This window comes from Rhipicephalus microplus, chromosome 7 (assembly GCF_043290135.1).
Source record: "Rhipicephalus microplus isolate Deutch F79 chromosome 7, USDA_Rmic, whole genome shotgun sequence".
Lineage (NCBI taxonomy): Eukaryota > Metazoa > Arthropoda > Arachnida > Ixodida > Ixodidae > Rhipicephalus > Rhipicephalus microplus.
Genome location: NC_134706.1, coordinates 42,320,681 through 42,338,796, shown reverse-complemented (window position 1 = coordinate 42,338,796; position 18,116 = coordinate 42,320,681). Strand labels below are relative to the sequence as shown.

The 18,116-nt window shown below is 44.5% G+C and overlaps 1 protein-coding gene across 1 annotated transcript; it reads left to right on the top strand.

Moving 5' to 3' along the window:
- The first annotated feature begins 238 nt into the window (after positions 1–238).
- On the top strand, positions 239–1,171 carry LOC142767755 (uncharacterized). Its single transcript, XM_075869985.1, has one exon. The coding sequence runs from the start codon at positions 239–241 to the stop codon at positions 1,169–1,171; it is 933 nt and encodes a 310-aa protein (XP_075726100.1).
- Positions 1,172–18,116: the final 16,945 nt, after the last annotated feature.

Here is an 18,116-nt window from a genome sequence, read left to right as displayed (position 1 = left end):
GGTTGGCTTAAACCTGGCACGGTTTGTCGTTTTCTAATGCACATATTTCTGCACCCCATACGCCAAGTTTGCATCAAGGAAGGTGGCAGCGCCGTACACCCGATGCGCATGAATTGAGGAACAAAATTTGTTTGTAAAGCGTAACACAACATAATAATATGTGATTTTGGGGGCCTGAAACCCTAGCAGTCACTACTAAAATTGTTCTCAACAGCTTTATTTGGATGTGAGTGAGCCCATGATTGTGACCGAGACACCATCAGCTCCGTGGGAAAGGGTGGCCATTGACTTGTTTCAGTTTGCTAATCAAGAGTTCCTGGTGGTTGTCGACTACCGTTCTCGGTACCCTGAGGCCCTCACACTTCGGTCCACTTCTGCGGGAGCCGTTATTTCTGCGATCAAGAGCACATTTGCCCGACACGGCATCCCAGTGACTGTTGTCAGCGACAATGGGCCACAGTTTTCCTGCAAAGCTTTCGAGGACTTTGGGAAGACATACGGTTTCACGCATGTCACGAGCAGTCCACGCTACCTGCAGTCGAACGGCGAAGCAGAGCGCTTGGTTCGGACTATCAAGGAGTTGTTTCTGAAGGCCACAGACCTGTTTCTGGCTCTGCTAGCATACCGTAACACTCCCAGTGTGTCTGACTACAGCCCGGCCCAACTGCTCATGGGACGCTCTCTGCGAACTCGTGTGCCAGCCACGCCTCAAAGCCTTGTTCCTGATTGGCCCCAGGTGAAAGAATTCAATGACAGAGATGCCGCACAGAGACGAAGACAACAGAGACTCTACAATAACCGACACGCAGCGCATGACCTTCGTGCTCTCGACGATGGGGAGGAAGTCTGGGTGCGTGACACGCGGGCAAGGGCGACGGTCCTAAGCCCGGCTCAGAGACCCTGCTCGTACATCGTCCAGACGCCCAGTGGCATACTAGTGAGACACCGCAGATACCTTGTCCCCTGCAGCAATCCTCAGTCGGCCCCCTCAGATGAGACGGGAATCCCCAACCCTGCGGCCCCGACATCGGCGCCGTCTCCCGGAGCACAGCGGGCAGCAACCGGTAACGCATCGGACACTCCAGCTCCTGCACCTGATGCAGGATCGCCAGGTCAATGTTACACACGATACGGCCGGCGCGTGGTGCCACCTCAGAGACTGAATTTGTGAGACTGCTGCAAGGACTGTTTCTTGGTGGTGCTCTTTTGGAACACTTGTGTTTGAGAGCTCCGGAAGCAGGGATGTAGAGGACGCCACCTGTTGCTTCTAGTAACTGGGAGGTGGCGCCCCCACTCTGTATAAAAGGCATCGGTGGGGTTTAAACGGGGCTTTTTGCTGTTTGTGAACTACGCGTTGTCGGGTCATTCTTCGCGGGCTTCACGCCCACTTTCGGCTCGGCTAGCGGCGTCCGCGCTACCCGGGCACGTCACTACACTGGCGTTGCACATGCAGGGAGCCCTGACACATTTTGAAATGGGCAATTAGGAAAGAGCCACAGGGGGAGAGTATTCCGTATGGCGTGGTGGTGCTGCCAGATTGGCTAATTCTAAATGCGTTGCCCCGTCGTGGTCGTCTAGTGAATAAAGTTCTCGGTTGCTGACCCGCTGGTAGCCGGGCCCGATTCCGGCAGCGGCAGCTGCATTTTAGATGCAGGCGAAAATGCCGTAGGTCCATTTGTTCAGATTTGGGTGCAGGTTAAAGAACCCCAGGAGGTCGAAATTTTCGAAGCCCTCAGCTACGGTGTCTCTCATAATCATATGGTGGCTTTGGGACGTTAAACCCCACATACCCATCAAATAAATTATTCTAAATACGTTAAGTTGAGAATTCCGTAACCACGAAAAGTACCAAAACTGCTGCGTTACGACGCCCTTGAAAACTTTGCCCTTCGTTTCGATAGTAGTTTAGCTGATCTGGTCCCAACGGCTGTCCTTTCAAAACGTATTCTATCAAGATGAATTACGATATATTCACTGTCAATGGTTTCGAAGTGGCAAGGGTGTCCGGAAGCGAAACCGGCGATGATGACGTGAAGAAATGTTTTTGTTAAATACATCGAAGTGACTCCACAAACACTGTCTTGGCTTCTCATACCAGTGCGTATTCATGGGTGGCACCACGTGGAGGCAAAATGCACATTTTACGAATCAAGGTATACTTTACCGAACTGTGTACCATTTGCGGCGGTGCTAGAAGCACTCCACTTCTAACAGTGTGAAGCGCAACACTCGTTCATTATCATGTCATCTTGTTTGTTTATTTTCTGCAACAACTTCTAGAAGATGTTTCCAAACGTGCCCGTTCATTTGATTGACAGAAAAAAAGCGCACATTGGCAGTACTGAAGCCTAAAAATTTGTTTTCATCACTCGAGGTGACCCACCTTAATTTTACATGCCTCTGTTTAGGAAGACATTACGTATGGTACTTGGCTGCTGACCCACAGGTGGCCAGTTTGAATCCCGGCTGCGGAAGCTGCATTTCAGATGGAGGTGAAATTGCAGTGCTCAGATTTAGGTGCCTGTTAAAGAACCACAGATGGTCGAATTTTCTGCAGCCCTCCACAACGGCATCTTTATTAATCACATAATAACGTTGGGACAATAAACCCCAAATATCAATAAAACGTCGTCTCCGTGTCGCATCGATGCTAGCAAACATTCCTAACAAGGTATGGCGCCTGCATGATAAGGCGGTACGATTCAATACTCGACGTGGCACATTGACGTGAAGACCACAGAGGATTGTTTGTTTTGTTCTGGTCTTTCTGAACAGCGGAACGATAATATTTACGTTATGTCGCGCAGAGCAGGAATACAACCATCATTGAGACCGACGGGAAGCTCATCGTCTTCTACACCTTTGTTCTATTATGCCTCTGCTCCACTCCCTGAACACATGTGCCCACTTTCAATAACTGCAATGACTCTGGTAGGCGCAAGAGCGAGTATAAATTTAGAGAACGAAAGAGATAGAAAAAGAGCTGAAAGTAAAATGGAGTGAAGGAACACAATGAAAGTAATAGAGGGAAAGAGAAAAAGTTAGAGATAACGAGAAAGAAAAAACGGAAGAAAGAGAAATATAGAGAAATAAAAAATAGATATCTGAGAGACAGGGAGAGTGAGAAAGAAAAAAAATCAGCAAGAAGCTATCCTAAATACAAAGAAGACATAGAAACTAGAAACAAAGAAACCGAAAAAAGCCAGAAACAAATAGGGCCATGGAGCCAGCTCCGAGCTTTCTTTTAGCGTAATAGCGCTCGTTTTGCAAAAACTTCTCGTCGTGGCATCTGTGTTGATGTTAGCGTCATTGGTCGTAAGCGAAAAATCATCATCTTATGCGAGACCAAAAAATTGAGAACGATGCAAATAAATGATAAAACAATCCTCGATCAGATGCATACCCCAGCGACACATGCCCATCATGTGGACACACAGCGACACTCGAACACATGCTCTGGGAGTGTAGAACAACTCCTCCCGACTCTACCTCAAGCAAGTGGGAGAGGTCCCTCAGGAGCTCACTTCTCGCCGACCAGCAATGGGCTGTCCAGCAGGCCCACGAAGCGGCCGCCAGGTACTCCCTGTCGGTCCCTACGTGGGAGACGCCCGCTACGCGCTAAGTGCGTCCTGCAGGACCGAAATAAAGTTTTTTTATTCCATTCCATTCATCAGAGTCAGGACTGAACCAGGGTCGTTCGGGTCCGGGTGCGTATCAAAACCGGGTCATTGCCGTACCAAGTGGATGTTCTACCACAAGACCACGTCTCCGCTTGAAAATAGTGAGAAAAAAGCTTCCCTTCTTGGAAATGCATTTCAAACATCATGTATGCTTTACACACACCTTCCTCCTGTATACATGCTTAAAACGCAACATGAAATATTGTAGTAATGATGCATGCTACAAGCACCCATTGCCGGTGGCAGTCACAACATTGGTTTCATTGGTTGCTAAATTGTTCTCCAAAACAATTTTTCCATTTTTTTTATAACTCAACGCCAACATTATTATCAGGTACCACAAATATTTTACTAACTGTTCTAGTCTCCTCGCATTTATCTCTTTTCATATCAGTATATTAGTTATATACTTTTTAGTAGTTTAGGACGTCCTTTAGAAAGACGAAACAGAAAGAACGGGATGATGCTAATGTTCATTTCCTTTCCCTCTTAAACCACACCTCAAAAATGTCAAATATTTTGCGTGCTCTTCAACAACAACAAAAATGTTTGAAAAATATTGAACTGGTTTAGCAGACAGTGCATTATCCTCCAGGGCTGGCTTTTATGAGATGTCATAGTTCTCTTCGAATTTCACATACACACACAGACCCACGTAGAGACACACAGACGTGCTTGTTATATACATCCACTTTTCCGGTGCATGAAGTGCGATGACTAGGGACTCCTTTCTGCGGGTGCTGACTGTGGTGTGAAGAAAAAGCGTTCCATTCCGCGCATCCGGCTCAACCAGGTGTTCTTTTGAATTACAAGTCTCTCGAGAAAAAAAAAACATCTTCCGATTTTCAATCTCGTCTTTTTATAAATCGAAGGCAGTGGTGCTCACAACCACCGTTCTCAAACAAGCTCTGTTTATGTACTTTGGCACCGTCACCTTTACCAGCTCTGAACACAAAAGAAAAGAGAAGACAAGAGAAAATTTTTTTAATCTTTAGAGTTTGCACTTCTCTAATCTGCACTTTCTGACGCGCCGGCCATGCCTGCCTGCGGTGCCCTTTCATACAAGTAGTCCCACGAATGAAATGTTCAATGCCACGTATACAGATCGCAATTCTCTTCCGGAAACAAATCAGGACAACGTGCGTCATGTGTTTTGAACAAAGAAAGAAAGAAAGAGAAAAAGAAAGATGAAAAGAAAGAAAGAAAGAAAGAAAAAAAAGAAAGAAAGAAAGCGGAAAGTGGAAAGCTAGTAGGCTGACGAGTGCAAAGGAGAAAATTGATCCGGAAGCCGCACCACTTCTACTACAATTTTCGGTCCTTCTTTTGATCTGACCTTGTGCGGCTCTGGATTTATCTTTTCTTTCCTTTATTTGGCCACACGAAAGTGGTTTTGGAAAAAGAGCACTCCTTGTTTTTACTTCTTTTCGTTTTTTCTTATTTTTTTTAAAGTTCACTTTATAACGAATTATGACTTCAAAAAGCGCTGTTTGATAACCTTGTTTCTATGTTTCAAGAACAAAAAGGTTTCTCAAAAGGGAGGCCTAACTTGCGTGTTGCTGGTCGCGTTTTTCTACGCTTTCAAGAGTAGAGCCATGACCCGGAAGCCGGTAGATAAATAGCACATTATCAAAGCTCGTGGTGACGACAAACAGTACTGAGCGAGGTTCTATGAAATGATGTCGAACACACAGCTACTTATCACATTGTTCAAGTTGAGAAAACTAGTTAGGAAAGACACTGCGCTAGAGCTGGAGTATTGTGAGTAGAAAGATGTGCGTAATAATTTTAGGTTTTGTTATTTGGTCTGTCTGGAGCTATCACGTCATGTTCTGGAATGAGAAACAGTAACTATGACGAGGAAGTTCATTCAGAGGTCCGAAGGCGAAACCAGAAGTCATATAGGAACCTGAAAAATTAGGAGAAAGCGAACGTATCACCTCGAGTAGCTATCTTTAACTTCGCTTATCTGTGTCTAATTTTTTTTGCCTTTACGTTTATTTAGATTAAAAACGCACATGAAAGATTGCGCGCTGTAAAGCGTTTAACATTAGTGGAAGAGATTGGCTACCATTCAATTCTATACAAATAATTCCATTCTTTTTATTTTCGTTCAGCATAGATGAATACCAAAAATGAACAAGCCGTAATTTTTCCATTGGGAGGAGGTCCTTTCACATGGCTAGAAAAGTGCGAGCAACTGTCTCCCGTTCTCGCTTATTCTAACCAGCAACATGTCTTATGCTGACAGGGTGTTACGAATTAGCCAACTTATAGAGTGAAAAGGAGCCTATTTGATCCCAGTCTATGTGGGACAATGGCACTTGATTCCTGACAGGACTCACCAACCGCTGTTTTTGGGAAGAAAATTCTGCAAGAACAAGCACAGTGAATCGTAACTCTCACATTTTTTTTAACAACCGACGAACCTACGACACTCGCAAGCAGACACTCACGTCTCGCGAGATTCACCCGCCGCAGGCACACGTCCCCGCACTGGACGTCGTCAGATGGCCAACAAAGATGCTGCGGAAGGATCAGTTATTCTTATGGATCGTAAGGTATTCTCAGGTATCTATCGTTTCCTGTAGCTTGCTCATAGCAATTCGAGGCCAAGTAATATTTCGCACACGTACTTGCAAAAAGAAATTTCTCGCCATGAATTCATCATTAGGGCTACATGGCTAAGCCCCCCAGAAAAACATTGCAACGAGTGGTCACCGAAGACGCAACAAGGAGAAGCAATATCTATCTATCAGCATGGCCCTCAAGCAGTCAGACTAGATAAAGGAGGCGAGACAACCGACCGTGTACGTTGACGCGGTGGCGGGCCATTGACAGAATCAATTCACTCGTGAAGCAACAGATACAGCGGCGTAAGGGGATACACACGCTGGACCTGCAACCACATGCAAGGGCATGGAAGACTAAGATGCCGTGTACTCAAGATCTCGAGCATTGGCGATGCTAGAGACAGTATCCGAATCATTGCATTGAAGGAGCGCTGCAATACCAAGTGGGGTATGCTTTGACTACAAGGACATCAGCGAATTAAGATAAAGATCCAAACTTACCGGCCCATTCTCAGTCTGGGGTCAGGTTATCCGGCAATGGTGGCAAGACATTCCCGACAGTATTTATTGTTTCTTCTTTTTAGGGGTTTTTTCCCTTCCATTCTTGTTGACGTGGACAGATAGGGCGTGCAAAATGTGATGACCACATTGCCTTTGCCCCCACAGACTTACAGCCACTCGATGTGCAACAGTATTATATCGAGTGCTTTTATCCTGACAATTTCCGCTGCATAAGGCTAATTGAGCTTGTCTATCGCGTAATCGATGCTCGTTTGTAACAACATTAACAACTATTTTTTTTCTTTCCTTGCTGTGCTTCTTATTGCTATTCGGCGCTTCTTTTCTTACAGCAAGTGTGCTCGGGAGGTATACTCGAATATAAGCCATTCTTTTGTCACATTTCTTTCACTCTATCTATCTATCTATCTATCTATCTATCTATCTATCTATCTATCTATCTATCTATCTATCTATCTATCTATCTATCTATCTATCTATCTATCTATCTATCTATCTCTCTATCTATCTATCTATCTATCTATCTATATATCTATCTATCTATCTATCTATCTATCTATCTATCTATCTATCTACCTTTCTATCTATCTATCTATCTATCTTTCTATATACCTATCTATCTATCTATCTATCTATCTATCTATATTTAGCCACTTCTATTGTTGTACAAAGCTGGTACTATGTCACAACCACAATGTGACGGAGAATTACGGGAGCATTTTCACCTTTTCCACCTTTCTTTTTTTTGACAAAAAAAAGCGCCAGGTCTGCGCAGAATGCGCAGCACACTTATAGCGAAAGCTAGAATAACAGCCTTTCAGAGCCTTTTCAAAACACTCAATGGTAACTACTGCAAGCATACTTGCTAGATACTCCTTAGGGCCTTAATAATAATCTTTTGGGAAGTGGGCCGGAATTCGACATGTTATTACTCGACATTCTTCTTAGAAGTGTGGTATCTGCTAAACACTTGCAATGAATTTCGTGCCTATTGTTCATGCAGTGGCTGATGACAAGGAGAACTTATGGCTGAAGTGGGTATGCGCCACAGGTAATGGGGGAACAGGAACAAGCTTTTCTAATGGTTTGGAGCACTCGACGGCGCACTCGTTACACTAATCGCATTGTGCGACGACTGGTTGTTTTTTTCACCTTTTTAAAACGCTTTATAGGTCGTATTATTGGGATTGCTTTCGCGACATCAAGCCTGCCTAATCAAGTTTGCCAACCAATAGAAAACACCCGTGTAGCTCAGGGGTAAAATATTTGTCATGCACCCAGCGGACCCGGCTTCAAGCCCCACTGTGCCTTGGGTGCTGGGTCTTTTACAGCGAAAGCTGTTATGAGATCAGTCTTTGGGTCACGCGCAGTTGTTCTCCGCTGGCACCGCCGCCGGCCGTAACCACATCGCGCAAAATTAGAAAAGATATGGCAGCATATCCACGAGGTGAATGATGAAGAGTGGGGCGAAGCATCCGTCCGTTCATTCGTTCTTGTTTCCGTCTGTCCATGCATTTGTCTGTGTGACCGTCCGTGCGTCTATCCGCCCGTCCGTGCGTGCGTATGTTCGTGCGTCCGCACGCTCATCCATGCATCCATCCCGGCGTTCGTCCATGCATCCGTCCCTGCGTCTGTCCATCCATCCATGCAGCCATCCGTGCGTCCATCCACGCATCTGTCTGTGTGTCCGTTCGTCCATCTAATCAACACTCTAAGTACTACCATCTCGTATATTTTCATCATGTATTCCGCATATAGAAGCACCGCCATCAAGCTGACATTCCAAGGACTAAACAAGAGGTGGCACTGGCACACTTTCTTAAGGCTTGCGCTTCGCGCCTAGTTCCCACTTTTAACCACCTCGAGTTCATAATATGTATATCAGTTCCCTGTATTGATGGCACTATGGCCCAACGCTCACTAAATATTTCTAAAACCAAGAAGGTTATGCCCAGCGAGTATAAAATAGCAATCCTTTCTTGTCAGATAGGGCTCAACGTACAAGCCAATGACGCCTAATGGGGAATGAGAGACAGGAAAATTCGGCTTTTACTTAACGCGCACGCTGCGAATTCTTTATTGTTCAACAATGCACATGAGAAATATTCCACCGGCACCACCTTGCAGATCAAAGCGTAAGACATGTTACGCACTACGACGATGGACGAACGGGTGCCGCTTTAAGGAGCTTTGCCCCTGAAAAACTTTGCACTAATGACACTGTAGGGTATGAACCCGTGCCCTCTGAGTGCCAGCCCCATATTCTACTACAAAGCTACGCCGGTGCTAGTAACTTGTTGTCAAGCTTGCCTTAGGCAGGCGTCACCTAGCACAAATGGCACAGTGGCGCTCGAACCCGGGTACACTAAGTGCCAGCAGAGCATTCTACCCCTGGGATACACCGGTGCTTGTGACTTGTTGTCAAACTTGCCTTACGCAGGCCTGATGTTGGGAAAGCAATCACGTTAATACGACCTAAAAGCATTTTACTACAGCGAAAGAACAACCAGTCGTCGCACAATGCGCATAGCGTAAATAGTGAGCCATCCAATGCTCCAAACCATCACAAAAACTTGTTCTTGTTCGCCTAATAACTGTGGCGCATACCCACTTCATCCATAGTTCTTCGTCGTCAGCCACTGCATTAACCATTGGCAAAAAATTCCTAGCCAGTGCTTAACGGATACCACGCTTCTTAGGAGAATGACGAAAAATAGCATGGGAAATGTCGGTCTTTTTTTATTGAAATAGAAAATAAACGAAGGAGTTTTTGTCTCCGTTACTTGGCGACGGCTACCCCTTTCCACCTAATTGGTACAAACAAAAGTATAAAAAAACACTAGCATGCGTACATATATACAGTTCTACATTGGTGAGAGCAAAAGTTTTCCTATAAGAGCAGAACAAACACGTAGACGACGCGCTCACTTTTAAATTTTGTCCGCTCAGTATTCGTCACAAATCTTCGTTTCTTCAAAGAACTGTTGCAGCACCTTCACTGCTTTGCCGTTTGTTTGGAATGGCCATGAACCTGGTATTTTATTCAACCTGAATGGTCGCTCAGGATCTGACCTATGCAGTTCTTGTTCTAGTCGCCTTCGGTGTGTGTCGTGTTTCGGACAGTCGAGCAAGACGTCACAGATATCCTCGTCGTCGTGGTCTCATTGACATGCTGACGATGTTGCACAATGAATACGAAGTAGGAAGTGCTTTGTGTAAGCAGTTCAGAGTCGTAGGCGATGAATAAGTGTGTCGATACGTCTTGGGAGGTCATGGTCTATTCTATTCAAGATTGGATTGGTATTCAAGATTAGGAACAACAGAATATAGGATCGATTCCTTTGTTATGTCTGTGGACCAGGTAGACAGGCATAATTCACGTTTTGTTGTGCTTAAAATTCTATTTACATCATATTGAGATACCAGAATGAGGCACGTTTGCGTAGAATTATGAGCGGTTTTCGCCAAGTAATCCGCCATTTCATTTCTGTTAATTCCGCAGTGACTGGGGACCCACTGAAATGCTACTCGATGATTCCGCTTCGTAGCTTCTGAGAGCTTTTTTAGTATAGCGTATACTATACGCACATCAATGTGTCTTAAAGTGGCACTTTCCACACATGCCAATGTTGCCAGAGAGTCTGTAATTACCACCCATTTTCTTCGTGTCGTTGACAGTTTAATAAAGCTTATGGCTAGCAAAATCGCTACGAGCTCCGACGTTGTTGAAGAAGAGAGGTGGCTCAACCGACATGCATATTCTTCGTGCAATTGTGGAATTATGAATGCTGATGTGGCTGTCTTTTTAGTGACGGGGCCGTCAGTGTACACGTGAGTGTATCCTTGGTACTTGTCAAACAGATGATGTGATGCCAACTGCTGGGCGGCAATGGTTGGCACTTCATGTTTGCTGCGAAGTCCTTCTATTGACGTTTCCATAGTTGGTAGCTCAAGCAGCCATGGAGGGTTGTTTTAGTCCAGTGGCCAATGTGTCGACACAGGAAGCCGGGAAACGTACTGTTGGTACAGATAGTGTATTTGCGCTCCAGCACGGTTCACGATGTTGGATATGAGCGGATGGGAAGGGTGTTGCGTGACCAGACGAAAGAAGTGCCGACATGTCTCCACATTTCTAATTACTATAAAGTTGGGTTCTCTTGCCTCTGTCAGTGTCAAAGAACTTGATGTTGCCTGTGGAACCCCCAGACATATGCGTAAGCTTCGTGCGTGTAACAGCTGAAGTCGGTGTGGCGACGTCTGAGAGATGCTGTGAAGAACTGGCGCAGAGTAGGCAATTTTCTGTCGGATTAGTGCACAATGGACTTGGAGAAGAGACGCTGATGTACCGCCCCATTTTGTTCCCGTGATGCGACGTATAACATTTATGGTGCTGTTCACTTGATTTTCTAGATCAGCAATATGCTGACTTCATCTGGTTTGGGTATCTAAGGTAACGCCAAGAAAGCGATGCTTTCGTGCAATTTCAATTTTCTGGCCATCCACAAAAAGCTTCAAGTTTTTCACTATTTTTCTCGTGAATGGCAGAACTACAGATTTGGCATGAGAAATCTGCATGCCTCACTCTTTGAGGTAATCACTTATTGCGTCTAGTCCTTGTTGAAGCTGATGTTTGATCACTTCCAGTGATTTGTGAGACATTTATATGCATATGTCGTCCACATACATGGATAAGTTCAAGGCTTCGGGCAGTACTTCTGGAAGACCTGCCATTGCAGCATTGAAAAGAAGCAGACTTAGAACTTTTCCTTGGGGTACACCTTTGCTCATGTTGAAGCGATCGCTATTTCCGTTATTGGTTGAAATATATATTTGTCTGTTACATAGGAAGTTGGTGATCCATTGAAAGATACGACTGTGAACCCCTAGTGAGATAAGCCCGTGCAGCACATAAAGGTGGCTCACAGACTCGAACGCCTTCTTAATATCTATGAACGCCGCAACAGCCATGTTTCCACAGCTTATCTCATGTTCTACAATTGTAACGAGGTCGAAGACGCAGTCCATGGTGCATCGCCGTCGTCTGAAGCCAGCCATCTGTTCTGGAAGTGAGTTGTTAGCTTCAATCCACCACTGTAATCTTCTGTCAACTATGTTTTCCCTTACTTTAGATACACAGCTAGTGAGGCTGACTGGTCGGAATGAGTCAAGCGAAAACGGTGATTTACCGGGCTTCAGTAGTGGGATGATTCTCGCGACCTTCCAACACATTGGAACGTACGCCTTCGTCCACGTGTTGTTATATATCCGTAGAAGAACTGGCATGCCGTTGGGTCCTAGATTTTTCAGAACACTGTCCGATACGTTGTCGGGACCAGTTGCCGTTCTTACGCGGGTTAGTGATAGAGCAGTGCGCAACTCTAGTAGAGAATACGTGTAATCCAGTTGAGCTTGTGATAAAGTGTATGCATCCTGGATTTGCTGCTCTACAGAACTAGGCAGTGCAGTAGTGTTGTGAACCAATTGCCCAGTTCCAGTCAGCATTGTGCAAGACTTATTAGAAACATCACGTTCGGATAATCCAAGAGATATGGCCAATGCTCTGAATGGGTTTCGCTAAAATACTGGTAACCAAAAGATTATTCTAATGCCCTAGTGGGTACCAAGCAAGTGTGATGGCAGTAGTTACCCAATGAGTGTTTTTAAAAGGCTCTGAAACGCCACACTTCTAGATTTTGCTGTGACTGTGCTGCGCTTTCACCACACAGGCCTGGAGTTTTTTTTTTCTAATTTTGCGCAATGCGGTTACAGACACCGGCAGCGGCGGTGGCAGCGGCGGTGGCTATGGCGGCGGCGGACAACTGCGCATGACCCACGCTGTGATCTTATAACAGCTTTCGCTGTAAAAAACCATTATTATGATTTGATTTGATTTGATTTGATTTGTGGGGTTTTTACGTTCCAAAACCACCATTTGATTATGAGAGACGCCGTAGTGGAGGGCTCCGGAAATTTTGACCACCTGGGGTTCTTTAACGTGCACCCAAATCTGAGCGCACGGGCCTACAACATTTCCGCCTACATCGGAAATGCAGCCGCCGCCGCCGGGATTTGAACCCGCGACTTGCGGGTCAGCAGCCGAGTACCTTAGCCACTAGACCACCGCGGCGGGGCAAACCATTATTAAGGGATCAGGGCTTCTAATAGTAAACTTTGTTATTTCGGTTATCAAACAATCTTCGAGCAGTTGTCCATCTGGTGAGCAAAACGCTTCGCAATGTTTCACCAGTATCCAGTATCCCGGAAGAAACTGGGTGTGTCACGTGCCCGGAAATGCGTAATTAACAGAAATAGGGGACCCTGACTTGAAGGCAATAGCGACAACCTGTTCCCAGTGCGTATTTCAAACACTTAGTGCATGAAACCTTATAGAGTTTGATGTGCGCCTACTACGACGGCTGTTGGCAATAGACGCTTGTACTATGAATTGTTACTGCAGTATTTCATGTTGCATGTGTACAGGATGCGTGTGTTTGTGAAGCATGAAAGCTACTTTCAGTGCATTTCCAAGCAGAGGAAACTATTACAGACGATAGTCACTTTGAGAGAACTTCGACGCAAAAGTTCTGGTCTGTGTGCCTTTCTTTCTATCTGCCTGCACAATTGTCTGTTTGGCCAACTTAATCCCAAACGGCCGACACAATCCGCAGCGCCCACCAATAATGAACAAGTTTTAAAGTTAATACTTGTGTCATTGTCAGATAAAAAGCAATTATTGCGCATATCTGAGGCACCATAACAACACGTAAATATACCGCATGTGTGTCTCTTTACTAGAAAAGGTACACATAAGTAATTCTAAGGAATGTAGCGTTTGTTACGCTGCGCTGACAATGAAACGCTTGCAGGAAAAGGCAAGTGTTTCCGGCGCTTTCCTAAGACTACATGATAGTGGCGCCTACCTGTCGCCATGCGTTCTGCGCCGTATCGCTTCCGAGACGGGCGCACATGCCGCGCGCTTCGATTTCCAAGATAACTGCCAGATAACGCTCATTTTGCACGTGTGACGTGAATTGATGCGCTCGTTTGCCTCCACTGCACGCTCGAGGCACTCTAGCGCGACGCCTCCAGAATACCATGCACCGATTTTCTTGCGCAGAAAATCATATAAACACTTCGTTTATTTTCTCCAGACGCAAGACTATCGTCTTTCGATGTAATTTGCAGTGTAACATGCAGATACGGGGCCAAAATTTTTTGACTGCATTTACAAGCAAAAACGTGGCCGTGTGGTATAACTTCCGCTTGCCACGCAAACGACCATGGTTTGATTCCGACTTGGACCTAAAACGCTGCTATGGTCCCCACTCGGCTCCAAAGTTTTTAATCATTTATTAATTTTATTTGCATTGTTTTCAATTTTTTGGTCACGCATAAGATGATCTTTAGCTCACAATCAACGACGCCGACCGCGACGCCCACGCCGGAATTTCCGCGAAAAGAGCTCTTTCACGCTATCGCATTCATAGGGACGTTGCTGAGCGTGTATTTTCTAGTGTCGCTGTACACATTCAAAGCAACGCACTGCAGGATGACCCACCTTAGTTCTTGAAAACTTTTTAACTTTTTTGTAATTTTGCGCTTAAATAAGCGTGTGTTGCAGCAGAAGAAACAAAAATATGTCTAAGTAGTGATGTATATTCGTATTGATCGCAACAAAAGAACGAAAAAAGTAACATGATTACAGTGCTTCAAAGAGTTAGTATACGAAGCCCATCAGCCTCAAATAGGACGAAAAAACATGAAAAACATTTGTTTCGTGCACCAGCACTGACTCATATCGAACAAAAGTCGTTTCGACGATTCAATTGTTTCTTTTTTGCCGTTTGGTTTTAGTGACAGCGATTTTTCATTTTTATTTTGTTTTCACGTCAAAATTTGCTAAAATTAAGGAACAGTTTGAACAGGTTTCATGTATTGTGAAGCTACACGTGTACGCCAGACGGTATATATGGGCAGCTTCTCCTTTCGGTCTGTCGTTTTACACCATAAATAGAAGCCATTGAAATGATTCACCAACAAGCCCCCATCGCAGCGTTCCTGTGGATGATTTTCAACTTCTTTGTTGATTTTGTACTTTATTTCCAGCCAGAAAATTAACACGTTGGAATTCTGGTTTTGTGTTACAAGGTTACAAAATGGCTCAAGAATTTGTTGTTTCCTTTTTTATGAAAAAAAAACATCACTAACTAAGGAGTACTTTTAGCAATGATGCGTTGCTCTAGAATGCAGCGATTTTCATTCTTTAGTCGGAAGGTAATGGGGGGGATTCGAATGGTGCTTCCACTGCACTTCATTTCGCTGAGAGTTAAAGACTGGTACCGGGAAACTGCTATCTGAAGAAAACAAGTGTTAAGAGCAATTTTAGGATTGCGAGAACAGACAATTGTCGCAGCCATAGTGGAAACGACCTCGTTTGCAACAGTTCTTCAGGGACCTTAGCCGCTGTTGTGGCGTGATAATAAAGTTTAGCATTGCTTTTTCTTTCTGTATATTATTGTTTGTATGCGCCGAAAGGACCCTCTGTTAACGACCGCGCGTGCGTATAGTAAAACGCATGAAATCACAATCGTTCAACGTGGGTACCAGATTTCCTAAGCACTACACTAACCTTGTTTCGCGTTTGGTAGCGAGGTTTCTTTCTTTTTTGTTTATATTTCCATGCCCCGCCGTGGTGATCTAGTGGCTAAGACACTCGGCTGCTGACCCGCCGGTAGTGGGATTGAATTCATATTGTAGCGGCTGCAATTTTGATGGAGGCGAAAATGCTGTGGGCCCGTGTGCTTAGATTTGGGTGCACATAAAAGTACTCGAGGTGGTTGAAATTTCCGAAGCGCTCCACTATGGCGTCTCTTTTAATCATATGGTGGTTTTGGGACGTTAAGCCCCACATATTAATCAAATCAGTTCATTTGTTTATGGCACGTACGCGATCGAAAGCTCCCGGGTGAAGGTAATCGCAGATCATTTTGGTTTTTTTGTCAACGTTACATAATCACCATATCGTGTGTCTCTCTATCTATCAAGTATTATGTATGTGTGTATCTATGTATGTATGTATGTATGTATGTATGTATGTATGTATGTATGTATGTATGTATGTATGTATGTATGTATGTATGTATGTATGTATGTATGTATGTATGTATGTATGTATGTATGTATGTACGTGTGTATGTATGTATGTATGTTCGTATGTATGTATGTATGTATGTATGTATGTATGTATGTATGTATGTATGTATGTATGTATGTATGTATGTATGTATGTATGTATGTATGTATGTATGTTTAACTGTCTACCTATTTAAGTTAACAGTAAACACGAACAATTCTCAAAGTTGGTGGTGTTGCAGCAGCCAACTTTCCCGTCTTTGGCGGATAAGGAGCTAGAGTGTTCGGCTCCTGACTCGAAGGTCGCAGGCTTAATCTCAGCCGTGGCAGTCATATTTCGATGAAGGCGTAACGGTAAAGGGTGGTCTCGTGCGATGTCACTGGACGTTAAAGAACACCAGATCGTCGAAATTTCCGAAAACCTTCACTACGGCGTCTCTCGTGCTCATATCGTGGTTTTGGGACGTAAATTCCCCCATAATATAAAGCACCCAACGTTTCAAGAATTGGTCCTGTCTCTTTCAAGGCGCCGCCTTGAGGAAGAGAAGAGCACTTATATAAACGTCGGCGCCAGTGTCTGTGGCCTCATTTATCGGATATCTTTCAACTCTTCAAGCATCCTCTTTCCCTTAAACTTTCATCCAGAGATAAATAAAACGGACACTTTGGCAGACGACTGTAACATGCAAAAGGCTGTTTTTACATAGCCATACTGCTACGTAAAAAAAATGAATAAGTAAGTTCGTACTGTTAAATAGGCGGTGAAACAGTAGCCAGACACTACAAGGTGGCGATAAGCGGTGACAGAGTGGGAGTAGTAACTAAATACAATTACCCAGGAGATGTAATGACTACACACACGAACTATGAGAGTGAAACAACCAGAACAATAAACATAGCATCAAGCATATTTGACACGCATTCTCAACATGTGAATGTAAGTCTACCACTAATCCTCAAGATGAAGGTATATGGCAGCTGGATCATACCGGTACTTACATACGGAGCAGAAATGAGGGGGGGGGGTGGCTATTTTCGGGTTGTCCACCTAGTGTACATGTCCAGTTAGCCGGAGCGCATGCACTTACTCCAAAAAACTGGCGAGTCATGACGTCGTGGCACTCTTGACCACGTGAACGCACGAAACCCATCAACATATTTGAATCGTAAACAGAAAAATAACACGAAATGTACAGTAAGGTGACAATTAAAGGGGCCCTCAAGCACTTCTTGAAGAAACCAAGCAATGAATTCACTGGATGAGCTTTTTGCCTCACAATTTCAACGTCGCGAAAATTTTAAAAATCCATCCAGAGCGAGTGAAGTTACCAAGATTTGTCGCATGCTGCAATCGCATTCTCTCTTCTCTCGTTCCGACGAACGCGCTAGGAGCTAAACAGGGAGCGATGGCAGATCACAGGAAAACGTTACGCGTGCCTTGTGTCCTTGAGCACATTTTAAACGCGAAGCATTTCTTAACGAATTCTAACGGCTTTCAGCGTATCTATCTATCTATCTATCTATCTATCTATCTATCTATCTATCTATCTATCTATCTATCTATCTATCTATCTATCTATCTATCTATCTATCTATCTATCTATCTATCTATCTATCGATCTATCTATCTATCTGTCTATCTATCTATCTATCTATCTATCTATCTATCTATCTATCTATCTATCTATCTATCTATCTATCTATCTATCTATCTAGCCGCTTACGTTTGGGTGCTCTCACAATCACCCCCTTAACTTGGCGTGAACCAAAGTTAGCATGGGAGGGTAAGATAGTTGGACGAGTATGACGCGCTGGTCAGGACATGAATAATGTCATAATCCCACCACCTACGTCGTCAAATACTACCCGCCAGATAGTGGCATACACACATGGACGGGTATGCGCTGCTAGTATGCGTGCATGAGCCACAGGTCATTGACATTTAGTATATACCCAGGAACGACAAGAACGCACTAGGGCAATTTTAACGCGCCAGCGGTAAGAAATACCCGCCATACGTAGCGTTGACCCGACGAATGCTAAGAATAGATGTCAGGGTCCCAGCTTGAATCAAGCCCAAGAATTCTGCGTGGCAATGAAGCATTTTACCCCAGAGTTACTCCAGGTCTCGGAACTTCTTTTCAAATAGAAGCTAATCTTCATGAAAGTCAATAGTGGTGGCAGTGCTGCCTACCAAATTTTATAAACACACATA

Coding starts and splice junctions, on each gene's coding strand:
- LOC142767755 (XM_075869985.1), top strand. CDS start 239: ATGATTGTGACCGAGACACCATCAGCTCCGTGGGAAAGGGTGGCCATT.